This window comes from Typopeltis vanoorti, chromosome 13 (genome assembly GCF_054136105.1).
Source record: "Typopeltis vanoorti isolate ZY-2024b chromosome 13, IOZ_Tvanoo_1.0, whole genome shotgun sequence".
NCBI lineage: Eukaryota > Metazoa > Arthropoda > Arachnida > Uropygi > Thelyphonidae > Typopeltis > Typopeltis vanoorti.
The window spans coordinates 17,570,085-17,587,451 of NC_143561.1; the positions used below are offsets into that span (position 1 = coordinate 17,570,085).

General features: G+C 34.0%; 1 protein-coding gene across 2 annotated transcripts; it reads right to left on the reverse strand.

Annotated features, from left to right (window-relative positions):
- Window positions 1-202: 202 nt before the first annotated feature.
- On the reverse strand, window positions 203-17,014 carry LOC150099960 (uncharacterized). Of its 2 annotated transcripts, XM_090403013.1 has the most exons (3): window positions 16,882-17,014; window positions 9,924-10,083; window positions 203-1,846 (listed from the first exon to the last, which is right to left on the reverse strand). In XM_090403013.1, exons 1-3 carry the CDS (start codon window positions 16,969-16,971, stop codon window positions 1,200-1,202), a joined length of 897 nt encoding a protein of 298 aa, XP_090259139.1. In that variant the 5' UTR covers window positions 16,972-17,014; the 3' UTR covers window positions 203-1,199. The 2 variants fall into 2 exon arrangements, 1 of the variants encoding a protein (XP_090259139.1); XR_016549262.1 differs by lacking the exons at window positions 9,924-10,083; window positions 16,882-17,014 and adding an exon at window positions 5,491-5,651 and having other exon boundaries at window positions 1,709-1,846.
- Between the last annotated feature and the right edge of the window lie 353 nt (window positions 17,015-17,367).

Sequence of the window (17,367 nt, forward strand, 5' to 3'; positions counted from 1 at the left end):
TGTCTTATGGGAAGCAAAAAAATGAACAGACTTCATAAACAAAATATATTACTGCAAATGATGATGGTTTCAGGATTTGCCGCAAGGGGAGTGTCTGTGTTCATGTAAAAACACTGCAAACGGTTTAATTCTTTATTGTGTGCTAATATTTTTGTTTTATAATAAGTAAATCCTTTTTAATAGATCAATGGAGCAAAAAATGGTAAAGAGCACAATCGCATTTATTTCAAAAATTTACAAGAATATACATAATATTTGAAACATAATGCTTAACAATAAAGCCTGGAAATTTTAAATATGGATGATCTATTATGTTATATTCTACACCTAGCGGTGGAACTTTGCACTAACTGCAATAGACATGCTGGTCAGTCTTCTTGCCATTTTTTGATCCTACTTGGTATACATGCTTACATTTTATTTTTATTATTTTTTTAAATCACTCTGTGAGTCGTTCACGCGTCCTGCTGACTCATAGTCATTATTTATATGATTTGTTTATTTTTTGCTCAGACACGTTTGAGACCAGCTAACTTATTTTCAGTTGAAAAGTTAAAATGATTTTAGATTTAGATTTAAACTTGTAATCACTTTAAGGCATGTGGCATTGGGCAAACATTGCAGATAGTCACATAGCAAAATGGATATTAGCTCCAACATTATTTCAAAGCCGAGTGTTTGTAGAAACTAAGATAGTTTCTTGAAATTGACCTGAGAGATTAAGGGAATGCAATTCTCGGCATCGGAGTTGCCTTAGCTTGCACTACTTAAAAGACATGAGCGCTGCCCGAGTGTCCATATGTTCGCCTTTTATTAGTCAAATTGTTTAAGGTTTCACTCGCCTGACAGGCGTTTAAAAATGCACTAATAAAAGGCAAATGTATAGACGCTTGGGCAGCGCTCATGTCTTTTAAGTAGTGCAAGCTAAGGCAACTCCGATGCCGATGATTGTGTTCTCGGAAGCTCTCAGGTCAATTTTACGAAACTTTCTTAGTTCCTACAAAACATTCGGCAATGAAATAATGTTGCGTCCGGTATCCACTTTGCGTATGTAATTTTATATCTCCGAAATGAAGCCGCAGTTTGTTCGGAGAAACTTCAAAGTCTTAAAAAAAAAAAAGTCACACAGAGGTAGTTCTCTTTTTTTTTTTTTTTTTTACAAAAAACATGATATGAAATCCACTTTTTTAAATTATTTTTTAGAACAGTTCGTGCTTTATGTCCTTCAGTACTGGAAATTCTTCTAAGAGTGCATTTTCAGAAAACTGTGAAGGCTCCTCCGTGTGAGTTACTTCAGTGGAGCATAAAGACGCAATTTCTTTCATTAACTGTTCCTCCGAAATAGCTGAAAGCTGAGACTCAACTTCAGGTAAATAATCTAAATAAGAGTTAGTTTCTGTTTGGACAGATTTTTCTAACAGTTCACACGAATAGATAGAGTCAACAGTGTAGGAAGAAACAACTGGGCAACAGGCGATGTTTTGAAAAGGGTCGGATGCGTTGGACAGTTCCAGATATGTTTTCGATTCTGAACTGGAATCTCCCTGCGGTGTATAAAGCGGACAATATTCTACCGATGGTGTATAAGCATACCGATGATCCTCGAATGGGGTACATTGAGAATAATTATGCTGAAGGTAATCTTCGACATTATGTTGTTGCAAATAACAGTCCGATGTCTGTTCAGATTTTACGATGTGTTGTGAATCGTAATCACCGCTAACATTCGTCGATCTCTCATAAAGACAGCTACTGTAATTATTATTCCAGTCATGTCCATTATCGTCTACGTATACTCGGGAGTGAATATTATTTCGTCCAGAAGTAACAAGGTTTTTGCAGTCATCTGTAAAATAAGAAAAAGAAAAGGATATAGACATTGAAAATTTAAAGTTCGGACTACTTATAATCATCTGATTGATTTATGTGTCATTTAATAATAAAAAAAGGCTCCGAAACGGCTAAATACTTAGTCAGAAACTCAACAGGATTCTGCAAGAACATTGCTAATGAATACAAAGTAATTATTTCATTTTTATAAAAACTAAATCTTCCGCTCGCCGAAGCACACTTACACATTACTATTATTAATATTAAATCTCCATGCAGTCAAAAGGCCCATCGTGGGAGGTCCCACTCACACACTCAGCTCATCATACCTTGCCCTCAATGCATTCCAATCACTCACCACTCTCGACGCAAAAAACTACTCTCAGCTCCACTGCTCATACCCTCAGTGTACAACTTTAAAGGGTGATTCTTGTTCTCCCCTGTCTTCATCCATTCTACGAAAAGCTCATCAACATCTGGCAATAACCTCTTACCAACTTATATGTTGCAATCATGTTCTCTCCTCTTCCTCCTATTCACTAATCTCTGCAATTTTCATTCTTGCAATGTCTCTTCATACTCATCGTTCTGGAGACCATGAACCACCTCTGGACAACCTCAAGTCAGTCGTCTCCGGATCCTTTCCAACATTCCAACCATTTTGACAATGCTGACATATTCTGTATATAATAATCGTTCATTTACAGCCTAATCAAAGCCTTATACAATGGAATCATAACATCATTACGTCTATATGTTAGTGTTTGCCTTACCAGAATTTGCAGTTCTTCCCTTATAATTTTAGCAAAATATCCCCAAAGTAGGTCCCTATCTACTGTTATCTCCAGATCCTTCGTCTCTTCCAAAATATTCCCACTGTACATTCCATTTGTGCTTCCCAAGTTTCGAAACCTTACGCTTAGCAAAAGTGAACTGGGTAAACCCCACTATTCACTCAGTCCATTCAAAGTCATCTTGCATAGCTAAAACATCTGTTCTACTCCTCACCGTTCTTCCAACTTTGTATCAACCCCAAAATCAAACAACCCCAAAATCTGTTTTGGGGTCGTTTCCCCTAAAACAGATCTTTGGATATAATATTAGTGACTTTCCTCTTCAGAGATATCTTCACCATATACAACTTGCTGGTATCTATCAAACAGCCAATCTCCAATCCAGCGAACTAATCTATTATTCCATCCCATTTATTCCACTTTAATTATAATCTTATCATGTCTCAGTCTATCAAAGGCTTTTGTCATTTTTGCCATATTCCCACGTGCACCGAGGTCAGACATACGTCAGTTTACAGACCGAAGATAACCCTGTGATAATGGCCAATCCTCCGAATAGTGCCAGCAGCATCGAACGATTAACCCCTTACAACTACTAACTGCGCTCAGACTTGCTTAACTTTTTTGCGTGAGCCATTAGTAGAAGAGACTCTACAAATCGACCAACGTTTGCTGGCTATCAAAGGCCTTTTCAATATCTAAATATATCGCTGTATGCATCTCCCTTGTAACCTTGTTATAATAATTTAAGCAGATGTCTGCAACACGACCTTCCTTCAGTAAACCCATACTGTTCATCAACTACAATGTCTTACTTTCCAATACACTCAAATTCTGCATGTTACATTCACAAGGATGAAATATATTTATGAATTTCACATTTAACATCTGAACTATGTCTTCCTTGGTAGTTGCCATTCTACCATTTTCATCAACCAGTATCATACTTCCATAATCTTTCTTTCTTCTACTGGCTGCGTATCAAAAGAACTCCCTGGGATTTTTGGCCTCATTACTAACTGCTGTTCATTCTGCGTTATTTCTACCCTTACCAAGCGAGTCACCATTTTCTCCTGCTGTTTGTATTCCTCATGCAACCGATTATTACCGCACATCATGTGATGCCTTCAATATTGCCTTCTTCTGTTATGTTGCATGCCTCACCTCTTCATCCATTTCACACTTATCCTATTTAAAATTCTGACCTTTGGAATGAATTCAAACTTTGTCTCTGCCTGATAGCTCCTGAGAAGGCTACACGCAGCACTGATTTCCTTTTTATCCAATTAATTATTCGATGGCTAACCCCTACCCGAGTGATCACTTCGTAGTCACTTTCATCAAACAGGGGAATGTTTGTCACTTTTATTTACGATAACATCCTCTGATGAGATAATTACCAAGATCCTTGGTACTTACATGTCCTCTGTTACATACTGCGTAAGATAGTTACAAAGAGAAATTCATTCTATTTGACCCCAGATGCTGCAACTTATTCCAATCTATATTATTATAATTAAAATCACTCATAATTGTTACTATTTGTTAATTTGCTAGGATAATTTCCATAAACATTTCCTTCTCACTATGCCCTACATTACCACTATTGCAACACCTAACTATATCTTTCATCTTGTTCACATCCACCTCACATCATCCTGCTTCAAACCCAGTGCCACTATTTACTCCTTCTCTCTCTCTCTCCACTTGGGTGGGCATTACTCCTCTACTACCATGAACAGCATCCTCCTCTCTTTCTATGCTGTATATCTTCACAAAAAACATCATATCCTTCTATCTCTCTATTCCTATCAAAAAGACATCGTCATTCAAACCAAGTCGAACCTATTCCGACAATTTTGGAGCATACGAACTCTATCAATGCAACAATTTCGTTTCTTTTACCTCAGATGCTTTTGGCTCTCCTTTACAAACATAATACTTCGTTTCTGGTTCTATAACAAACTCCACCGACACCACTTATCGGATGTGACTCCCATGGCCATTCCTTCCCATCATCACCGATTCTACATCCTTCCTCAGATCTCACTGTTCTTCCCATATCCCTGGCCATCTCAATATTTCTAATGCGCTCCTGGATCCACTCTTATATCCATCATCCACACCTCACAATGTTTCCTTGATCATCTTGACACTCCCCCTATTTAATTCATTCCTTTTTCCATTAGCACCATCGACACACCCCTCTCTGCATCCTCGTTCATTTTCTTTTAACAAAGAATATATAGAGCGCACGAGCGAGCACACAAGCTCACACTACATCTCGCCGAAATCATCCTCGCATGTCAAACTTCCTCAATAACGATGTCTTGGTCGCCACTTTTATTACTCACATCAACATAATCCATGTACAACTATTTATGCAACCTACACATTACAAATCTAGCAAAAACGAAACACAGACTCGCATTCTCATAAACAAATATAACTGCCAATAACTATCAATGATATCGTTAAATATATACTGAAACAAATCACTTATCTATAAGCCAACGTGAACATGCATATTCCGCTAAAATACTCTATGTTCGTATAGTATTTTAGCACGATTTAGCATATATTCATTCACATCTTATTTTTCCTGAAGGCATTCTTTAAAAAACAGATAATTTGTTGACGAGCTATTTCAGACAACAGTAGAAGCATTCTTCGATTATAGTATGTACACAACACTTACTTTACTATAAAGTGACGTCATCACCTGTCTTTTTCGATAGCATATAACAATAAAAAAGTGTTTTGCTATAGAAAGACAAGATTATGCTTTATTATTATGCGTATTAGATTAGATCTTATATATAACCACATTTAATAGCACTTATATCATTAGATATAGTATATTTACCATGCTTGAGATAAGAGGTGGAGACATGGCCTGCTTTTAATTATCTACCACCAGAAACTTACGCTTGCGTTGAAAAGGGAATGTTGAAATGGCAAACGAATACTTTGTACACTCGTCTCGAGGCAGAGCCTCAAGAAGAGTATGGCAAGTATTCGTTGGAGGAATTTACAGGCTCTGCCGATGACAGTTTTAAAAGGGAAATTGGTAATATAAAATCACGTGAGCAAAAGGATGCTTGCTCTCGGTCACGTGATCAACTGCCAATTAGGTGTCTACAGAAAAGACTGCATACAGGAAATGACACATTTCGCTAGCACAAGAGGAAGGATGAAAAAATGAGCGGAACTAGAAAATAGATAAGCTGCGCACTCAATATTTTGAATTACAGAGCATTACGTAGGCTCTTAAACACTTTAGTTAATTTATTATAAGCTGTAGCTCGGATTTATTGATTTTGGATAGTCTCTAAAAACAAAACTAATTAACAACAAAAATTATATTGCAAAAAATATAAAGCTTTATGTTCTGTAATAGTTACTTAAAAATATTTGCAGAAATTTGCTGAAATAATAATTTTTATTCCTAAACCTTATTTATTTTAATATAACTTGGTTCATATTCACATAGTACTGTTATTTATTGAAATAGGAATCCCAATGCAAAAATCCGGACTCTGGGATCTCCCAGTCCTTTTCAGGACTTCCAGGGTAACGAATGGCAATGCTGTAGCCAATGAAGTTTTAACTGAGGCTCGGCTATTGTCGTTACCCAGCCATGACTAGAGCTTTTTAGCTCAATAACACTCCATGCGCACAGGTTTCCTTCATTCAGATGACGGGATAAAGAGTCAAGGACTCAGTCCATCGTCCAGTTCTTTTAAGAACTTTAAGATTTATTGAAATAACCACCGACTATAGTGCTATTTTTTTTGTTAGCATATATTTGAAGTTGACTAAAGAATTGTATATCAAATTGAAAACTAAGTTAGCGAGCTAATAGTCAAGTGTTAACTATTGCTAACTCTCAGAAAGTACATACATTAGCTATGGTTTACGTATCTTCAAATGCAGTGAGTGTTGGACCAGTATTCAATTTAGTGTTTCTGTTGTGGTGTTGTTCGTGAATGAGACATTTGATAGCCTTTGCTCTTTGAAAATCTCACGTTGATGCTTGGTATATTTACCGATGGGAGAGACAGCTGTTCTCTGAATGTGGCAGAAATAACTATTAGACTAGATACAGTTTATTAATTCGGATATGCCATCGGAATATCTCAATAAAAACTATAATATGAGTATTGCTGTTACTTTAGTTAATGATCGGTCAAAAAAATAGCTGCTTTTTATTGCGAATTTGCTGCTACCTACTCTTTTTTTTTTTCATATAGTAATTTTGCTTAATGGCATTGAATAATTAATTAAACTGTTCATTTGAGATTCGCTAAACATGTTTTTATTTCAGAATATTTCTGCATGAAAACACTTCGAAAGACGAAATATACTTGTAATGTAACTCGATGTAACTCGGAATTTATAAAGTAAGTACGCATCCTGGCGATACATATTAGTTATGTTGGGTAGCTGCATTACAGAGCTTGCTGACCACTGAATACTAAGCATGTTGATTTTCACGTTCAAAACAGCAATGATTATTGAAATCTTTATTCAATAGCAACATAATAAGAGTAATAGCTAAGAAACCTAATACACACACATCAAAAATCACATTCATGAGTATCTAACTGTATTCCTATAATTTCTATAACTAGATCAAATATTGAACAGGAATCTATTTAGAGATATCATAAATTCACTTTTCACAGCTTGTTTACTTAGACCGTATTAGGAGATCCGTTTATCGTATTGCTCGTTTACAATGATGTCTAAAAATTAAACCTCATTTTGTATATATTCTATATCTTAGTTACGTTTTTTCTTTCTTTCTTTTTATCTCTTTATGTTCCTTTCAGTAGTTACTTTTACTCTGATTTCTCAATGGTCAAAACTAATAAAAATGGCTTCTTGTATTCTTTTGTTTACGTATAATGTCTTTTGTAGCTGAAACCACAATATAGTCTTTTCCAGATGTGCTACATTTAGTTAGTTGTCATTCAGATTGAGAATTTCCGTTGTGCAGTTACTACACAAAGCTAATAACAGTCAACACTTTACCTGGGACACTGAACATTTCCATTTAAAAAAAAAAAAATTCAATATTTTAAAATAGATCTTCCTTCATAATCTTATAATTGTAATCATTGAACCTATTAAGATGTTTCTTGTTGTCATTAAAGGCGAGCTCAGCATCATACTCTAATTGATTTAATTTTAAAGTGATATCCCATTTTTAAGAGATATTTCATATATACTTGTATTATTATTTTCTCTATAGATCTCAAGGACTTGTTTCTGTTCAGTCTTTCTCGGAAAAAAGGACTAAATAAAATTTTTATCCAAATACTGTAGTATTTGAATAAAAAAGAAACTGGCTAATTGTAATTGAAACTGGATACTAATTTTATCCCAAAACAACAGTATTTGGATAAAAATTTTATTTAGTCTTTTTTTCCGAAAGTTTCAATCCAGTTTCAATTACAATTAGCCAGTTTCTTTTTAAGAAACTGGCTAATTGGTCTTCCTATCCCAATCCAATCGAGGTCTTTAGACCTCGATTGGATTGGGAGAAGAAGTTCCGTGTCTCTGCCAGCTGAAACCTATATATATTCTAAGAAATTAATTTGAAATGAAACTGAAGATCTCTGATGATTGGTTTCAGTCAGAGTGGGATTCATTATTTGGAATGAGCACGAACTTACCTTGGATATTTCTTATTATCAGAGGACCATTATGTTTAAGTTGATATTAAGAGGAAACTTAATGTGATAATCCCACATTTACATTTTATTGGAAATACAAAATTTTTATGAGGATAATTCCATATTTAAATTTTGTCAGTAATATAAAATTTATATGATATGACTATAATCTTGAGATGTGTAAATTCAATCTTAGAAAACGAATACCAGATAATACGTTGAGATATTTTTTTCATCCAAATTGCAACTTTTTTTTTTTTGCATTTACACAAATATGTTTTATTTTTTTAGCAAATGTACAGATCAGTAAACAAATAAGTATGCTTAGTTAATTTTAAAGCATATACTTTTATCTAACTCTATTTACTTTTGTCTAATGTATTACAATATATTGAAGAATTGCATACTTCTGTCATTTTTGTATTTAATGAAAAAACGTTACTTTTTCGCTAGGAATCGTCATTTAAAACTTATTAAACCAAATAATAATACTTATTAACAAATGAATTTATTCATATTCACATATAAAACATACACAAAGTAAATAAGTGGCTGCATATGTTTGTAACTCCAACCCACGAAAAGTTGTGAATGTATAGAGCATTAGCACTCCAGGTAGACAAAGATTTTTTTATTATTTATTATTTTTTTTTACATTAATTACAACCGCCATCTCACATTGCGCAATAAAAATCATCTCACTTAAAGACTTCCACAGATATGCATGTCCCTAGTGGGATTCGACACCTGTTGGTCTGCCCTTCAACCAACAGGCTGTTGGTTGAGGGGCAGATATGCTAATCAATTGTCCGACCAAGTCTTCAAGCAAATGAATTGTATTGGAATAATTTATTGAAACCGAAGATAAATCAAATACATATAAACGTCTATAATCCTGTCTAAATCTTTTTTTTTTTTTTTTGGCTAGACTGTCATTTCCCTTCAATCCCTAATAGATGTCGCATATATTCACCTTCACTTATCATTAGCATGTTAGGCTTAATAGCCAATCACGGCCAAGAACTAGTCTTCAGTAAACCTAATTAATATCAGATAGGGTGATTAATAGTATCTATTATGTCTGTTAAAGCACGTGTTCTAAGGTCAGTTTCACATGCATAAGTCAATACCGATCGGACTACTGATTTATACACTAAGTAGCCACTTTATTAGGAACACCTCTCCATTTAGGAAAATGCTGTATTTTTAACAACGGAAATTTTTTTTGTACATTTTAAGTTCCCGCTTAAAGCATGTAATAAGTATTTTTGTATAAATATTACCCTTTTAATCACACTTTATAACGTAATATGCTTTTACATCCAATCTGGTCTTTCTTAATACAACACACTCGTATCTACCAGTGGTTTACAGCAAGCCACGAACCAGCAACCAGCGATGCACGTTTTTCATTGTTTAAACGTTTTCAAATATTTTTACTAGAGTTGTTAATTGGTATACTTGCTTTCCAGTTTTTACTTTATTCATGTTATTTCGTGAGGAAGTGAAACAAAGTATTACACGCAACTAGTCGAAAGAAAAACGTCGTTTGTATTTTAGTTTTTCAGTCAGTATTCTAAAGGAACAAGTCCTCCTTTATGAGTAAACTTTTACTTACCGGGAACCCATTGGAATCGGTATCTTTTCATTTTATTGTCCAAAGAGGGTAATTTTTTTAAATAACGGCATCTGTTCAGAGCATTTAAAAATCGTTGTCGAGCATTCATATAATACAAAGGCTCTTTCGGCTTGTAGTGATTACGTATCTTGTCCCATCCCTACAGGATAAAACATATAAAGATTAAATCATATAATATGATTTATATAAACATGATGAGCAATCTTATTATTTAATGTAAATAATACTATGCTATTTATTATTCTATTTATTTATTCACGATTTATGAAATGAATATATAAAAAATAAAACTCACTTAAAATACTAATTGTGACGTCATTTCGTGTATAAACTGCCAATAGCAAATGGAGCTCAAAAGAGTTGTTTCCATTGGACATAATCAACCGAACTCAATATCACCAGCCAATGAAAATACCAGAATGCTATCTCAGCCGAGAAATGTATTGAAAAATGTTTGAATTCAAACGATGTTCTTAAAGGTAGTAAGGAAATCTTGGCAATGCGATGTAGAACGATCTATCAGCTGCTTAATAAACAATTTACACAAGTTTAGTTTGTAATAGTAGTAAGATATTACGAAAACGCTAGCGTTCGCATTCTCGCTTTCTGCTGAAGGGCATCTGTGCATAATCCAAACATCAACCATGCCAATCAACAGCGCAGATCATCGTGAGTGGTCTGTAGGACATCGGACGTGCGTGATGATGAGGCAGCGAATCACGCTACACTCTTTACCAATCAGATGGGAGAATGTAGGTGTAATGGATGCCTGGGGAAACGCCTTATACAAAAATGTATCAGCCCGACTGTAAGGTTTTGATGTGTATGTGTGTGTGTGTTGGGGGGAGGGGATTGTACTAGTCTACTGCTGCTTCTTCTGGAATGAACTCTGGCTACAGTGCTTGGAATTAATATTAATACCGAAATATGGAACACTTTGGTTAATACAATTATTATTAAATTATTTCAATTTTAAGGAACATACACATATCTTATTTAAGTTAAGGGATATTACATCCCATATTGTTTCTTAGCCGAATAAGAAACTCAAAGAGTTTCATGCCGAATATAGAAACTATATAAAGTTCGGCGATTCCAAGCGTAAGCAAATTCCTGGATAGCGGCAACTGACCCTTAAGGTAATGCAAGCTGAGGCAACTCATAGCAAAGATGGTGCAAGCTCCGATCATTATTCTTGATATTTATCCATAATGTGAACTTAACTCCTAGGAACTCTATTATTGTTGAACATTATGAGAGAAGGTCACTACCCAGACCGGTTTCGACCTTTTTTGAGGTCTCATCAGTGAGTAGTGACCTTCTCTCATAGTGTGGAACAATAATAGAGCTCCTAGGAGTTAAGTTCACATTATGGGTAAATATCGAGAATAGTGATCGGAGCTTGCTCCACCTTTTACATGAGTTGCCTCAGCTTGCACTACCTTCAAGGGGCAGGTGTTGCACTATCCAGGTATTTGCTTACGCTTGGAATCGCTGAATTGAAGCCTTTGGCTATTATAATTAATACACATATCTATTTCGAACCATTTCGCAATAGCCTGTGGTAGTGGATGATGCATTATAGTGTGGAAAGACCCTTGATCGGTAAATCAATCACAATTTACAAGCAATTGCATTGTGTAAAAGAGTTCTCTATGCGTTAGTATTATCCTAAATTAGATGGAAAAATAGGTCGGTTTACACAGAGTCCTGATTTCAGTCCAGCTATGGACTAATTGGAATGGTTGGGTATAACCCAGAATAGTGAGTCCTACGTTTCATAGTCCAATGCCTATGAAAGTAACTATAAAAAAGGCATAAAAAGAGAAAAGATACCTATTCCTATAATTATCAAGTGACTGGAGGGAGTTTGTGAGACAGTCATCTATTAAGCTGATTTCACTCTTCTGTATATAATCAAGAATTCTTAGAAACGTTTTTAGTGTTTCCACCCAATTGTACGAACAACATTCTAAGGTTGGATGGATTTGGGATTTATAAAATGTTAGAAGTCAAACAGGAAAATAGACTTGGTGTTTAGAACGAAATATTAGACTAAATATTTGGAAGCTAAGGAGGAACTGATGTGTGTGCTCGTAATAGAATAGCCTAAATGTGGAAGTCTACCTAACACGAAAAAATAAATAATAATCTTCTCTTCAGATCGGAATATTATCAAAAGTAAGAGAAAATGAAGTAAGATCTTTCTTCGCGAAATAAGAGAATGTTAGATTTTGATAGTATAAAAATTCACGAGTTTGTTTTTTTTTATCACTTCACCTTAGAATGGGGAGGAGGCCAGTGCGTTTAAGAGATTTGTTATGGAAGAACTTGAAGTTTTAACCATTTAAATACTTGCAGATTCTCGAATAAAAATGAAGAATTGTGAGTACTTTCATTAGCAAAGCTATTAGATAGGTTTTGATGTTAGAGACTGTGAGAGAGAGAAAGAAGGTGATTATTAATAAGTAAAAGGAAGATTGCATAAGAGAGCACCGAATCTTGGAGTACTCTAGCTCTGATAAAGAAATCTGATGACAGAAAGCTATCCACTATGACTCACAATGAATGACCAGAGAGGAAGCTGGTGATCAAGTTACAAAGAGCATGAGGGAGACCATAAGATAGTAGTTTGGTAAGAATGCTCGATGCCTGACACGATCATATTCCGTGGAAATATCAAAAGCAACCACATGAATTTCTTCAAATTGTTCCATGGCCCGTATCCAAAGCTGGGTGAAATTAGCGAGGCAGTCTGCTGTGGATCGAAAGCAGAATCGATATTGGTAATCATCACTTAACTAATGGGTCACTAAATAGTGAAGAAAGAGGTTGTTGTTGTTGAGGATGACATTCTCCACTACCCACCATCAAACTAACTTTCAACTAATCTTCCCCAGTACCTGACTTTTATATCCTGTTTTGGGAGAAGTGGATGAAATTCTTCACTATTTAGTGGCCCATTAGTTAAGTGATGATTACCAATATCGATTCTGCTTTCGATCCACAGCAGACTGCCTCGCTAATTTCACCCAGCTTTTGGTACGGTCCATGGAACAATTTGAAGAAATTCATGTGGTTGCTTTTGATATTTCCATGGAATATGATCGTGTCAGGCATCGAGCATTCTTACCAAATTACTATCTTATGGTCTTCATTCATTGTGAGTCATAGTGGATAGCTTTCTGTCATCACTAAGCTGCCATATTGTCCACCACCCACCCACCATCAAACTAACTTTCAACTAATCTTCCCCAGTACCTGACTTTTATATCCTGTTTTGGGAGAAGTTGAATTAAAGTTGCTTCCATGATGTTGGGTAGATCCCAGACAATATGGCAGCTTTGTGAGATGAGAATTTTGTGGTACTGGAGAAAGTGATCTACCTTGGTCATCTAAACAAGAGTTGTAAAAAAGGCGTGGTGTCAATAGGTTTGTCTTATTTTGGAATGATATAAGTATGGTACCATCAGGATATGAGGAAGCAAGGAAGAGGTAGGTAAAGAGAACAGGAAAACTGTGACTAATTAGCAAGAGACCAAAAGGCTCAACTGCGATTCAAGCAGGATTTTTACTATTTTACGAATACTGTATTGATTAAAGATCTGAGCATCGGAAGGGATGAATGAGACGCAAGAGTTTTTGAGTTCAGCTGCTGAAAAAAAAAAAAACATCGGAGCAGATGTTTGGATTAGGAGAGCGAAAGTAGTTATCACTCTGTGTCAAAGAGGTGTAGAAATATTGCAGTTGAAGATCTGACGTCTCCAGAACAGGGTTTTCGGATTATGTAAAAAATAAATAAAAAATGCAAACAATTATAAAAATTAATAAAAATAAAAAAAGCAAATCCTTAGTCTACCCCATGATGCTACTTTGTTTACAACCTTGTGTCGTGGAAGGGCAGAGTCGTGTAAAAAATGGCGCATTCTTAGTGCTACAGAACACGACGCTGAGAGCGTGTGAAAGATTTATACGTATTTTCTTTTCAGAAGATAGTTCTTAAGAAAGTTTAAGTCACTGGGAGCACAAAAGAGTAGCCGTATTGATGTGGACCGAAATAAAAATTGATATAATTCTTCTTGTTGAATCCATACCTGAAAAATGCTTCATCCCTTGAAATGTTTATTGAATTCCTCTTCCAAATCTCCGATAAGTTTTATAGCAATAATTTGTTTTATATTTTTTATTTATTCTATTTTTTGAACTAACTATCCTGGATAAAGATTTTAAAAAGATTAAGTTTTTTAATATGTTTTAAAATTTATAAGTATCGTAATGAGCTGAATAAAGTTTGTTTCTGAGCTTTTAAAAGTAGAGATTGGATTCTATAATGTAGTGTAAGATGACTTGATGAAAATTTACAATTATGAAACAGCAAATAAAATGATATTTAATAATGAAATCCTCTTATATAATTCCACAAATTAACTGTGTTGGTGTTATATTAATAGCATCACGTTAGTACATGAAATATCTAAGTCATTTGCGTATGTTCAGTAACTCAAATCTTCTCACAATGCTTCTACATTATTGTTGATAAATTTTGGGGAGAATAGTGGTCACAAAAAATTAATTTGAAGAAAGAATTGTGTATCATGCTCTTTCAACATACCTTATCTTATCCTTCTTTATGAAGGATAAGATAAGGTATGTTGAAATACTTATCCTTCTTATCATATGAAATACTTATCCTTCCTATCATATGAAATACTTATCATACTTATCCTTCAATATGAAGGATAAGTAGTTTAGGAAACTCTTTAAAAATAATAAATAAAGCATTGGTATTTTTAATTATTTAGAACACTTTTAATACGTATTTTTGAGGAGTCGAGTTATTTCTTTAAAGGCTGACAGTATATTTTCCAAAATGTTACTTTATAGGCTCTTTCAATATAAAACACACTTTAGTAATTTTGTCCTACCTTAGATGTTGATGGACTTGACCGCCAGTAATTGCTATAAAGATGTCAATAGATTAAAGATCGCGATCTTTTAAGCAAAGATTTTTTTAAAGTCTGCATCGAGTTTTAAAAATTAGTAACCTTGACAATAAAGACTTAAATTTTTAAGTTTGCTTAAATTCTGTGAGATTTTAAGCAAACAAGGATTACCTGTAGACTGTTACCGAGAAATTTTCAAATAATCTGATCCTAAACAATGATCATTAGCACATATTTTACTAAATTATTGCAGCAATGAAGTATTGAATAATAATATTCATGCTCTTCGGCATCGATACTCATAGTCGCAATTTGTTTCTTGAAATACATCCAAAAGCTTTTTTTTTTTTGGCTAGATGGGTGAACCAAAAATTCGTTTCATACTTCCCGTTATCTGTAAATAAAAATGTATGGATAGGGTAATATATACATACATATATATATATATATATATATATATATATATATATATATATATATATATATATATATATATATATATATATATACATATATATATATATATACATATATATATATATATATATATATATATATATATATATATATATATATATATATATATATATATATATATACTCCATTTCCCAAGTAAGCAAACAGACAAACAAGTCAAGTTTGCGTCTGCAAATGTTGCAAGTCTAGCTGACCCTGCTCGTAGTGCAAGACCAAGGCAACTCATGGTAAAAGTAGAATAAGCTCTGATCACTAATCTTAATATTTACCCTTAATGTAAAGCACATCTCCTGGAGGAGATGTATGATGCTTTCTATTAAAGCAAGGGGGCCACTACCCAGACCGGTTTCGACCTTTATTGAGGTCTCATCAGTGGGAGCCAGGCTAGAAATACCAAGATTTCAGTAATACAGAGCTTTTAAGTATTTTACCAGAACAAGTTACCATAAGGTGTTTTTAACCTTATTAAATAAAAATCTCAGGAGGAGATATAAATGTAGACAGTATTTTATAATAAAAAGTATTTTATTTTAACATTTATATACCCAAGGTAAAATACTTTCTACATTTATATCTCCTCCTGAGATTTTTATTTAATAAGGTTAAAAGCACCTTATGGTAACTTGTTCTGGTAAAATACTTAAAAACTCTGTATTACTAAAATCTTGGTATTTCGAGCCTGTCTGCCACTGATGAGACCTCAATAAAGGTCGAAACCGGTCTGGGTAGTGGCCCCTTGCCTTCAATACAAGATTAGTGATCAGAGCTTATCCAACTTTTACCATGAGTTGCCTTGGTCTTGCACTACGTGCAGGGTCAGCTAGACTTGCAACACTTGCAAGCGCAAACTCGACTTGTTTGTCTGTTTACTTACTTGGGAAATGGAGTAAAACCCGGTTTAAAATAGCTTGGTCTAGATTATGTTATTCTTATCCCGGCCACCACAAGTAACAATCATCCAAAAACAGTCTTTTCAAAAAAATTTATAAGAGAATTATTTTTAAAAATGAAAGGTGTACTAATAATTAACATGATAATTAAGCAAAATGAAAAGTATTTAAAATTAAACTAAAATACTACATAAAAATAAAATATTTAAAAATATTTTATATAAATATTTATAATAGTGGAAAAGGATTTGTGTACTTATTTTAATATACGAATTCATCAAATTTAAATTAAATTAAATTTTCAACCATGCTAGAGTGTAATAACAATAATAATTTCGTTTTTCTTTCTGTTGTGTATAAATTCATAAAAAATGCCTTCTTAATTGTACATATTACTTCACAAATTATAATTAATAATTTAGTGTCTGAAATTAGTATTATTTGGGATATTTTCAGATTTCGATTAATTTTCAATAGCATTCCATTTGTTGTGGAGAACATCAAAAATATTTCTAAAATGTAGTTACTTTTTTTCTCTTTTTTTTATACGTTGTATATTCAGTAGGCACTGCTTGAAAATTCTTTATGAGTTAAAATGAAAATTAGTGAACTGAACAATTAGCTCACCGTATACACATCACAATGTCTTTCGTTCCAAGTGGCTCTGGCTTTGTGATGACATCGGAGGGTAAAAGTCAGAGTCTTCCAATCTTCCATTTTTAATAGCTTAGGATACGTTCGCTCTTTGAGAGATGTAAGAAGAAATCTCACAAGTGTTGAGCCTGATTTGGGCATCTGCAAATAACAAGTTATAAGGAGTTAGCAGGAAATATATACGGTTTAGCTGTATACCGAAGTTATTTACAGGCTGCATGCCATTTAGACGAAAAGAATATTTATTTATTAATTGCTTTTCATAGTCTCTAACTGTTGTTGTTTTCATTTGAAATTTTTGACGTAATATTATATGGCTTTGTATATCAATGATTAATCACCAGATGTCGCTGAACACTCGGAACAGATGCTGTTACATTTTAACTTTACCTTCACTTTATTAACTTTCAGATCCCATGAAGTACTTAATTGGATCAGAAGCCAGCAAGCCGTCAAATG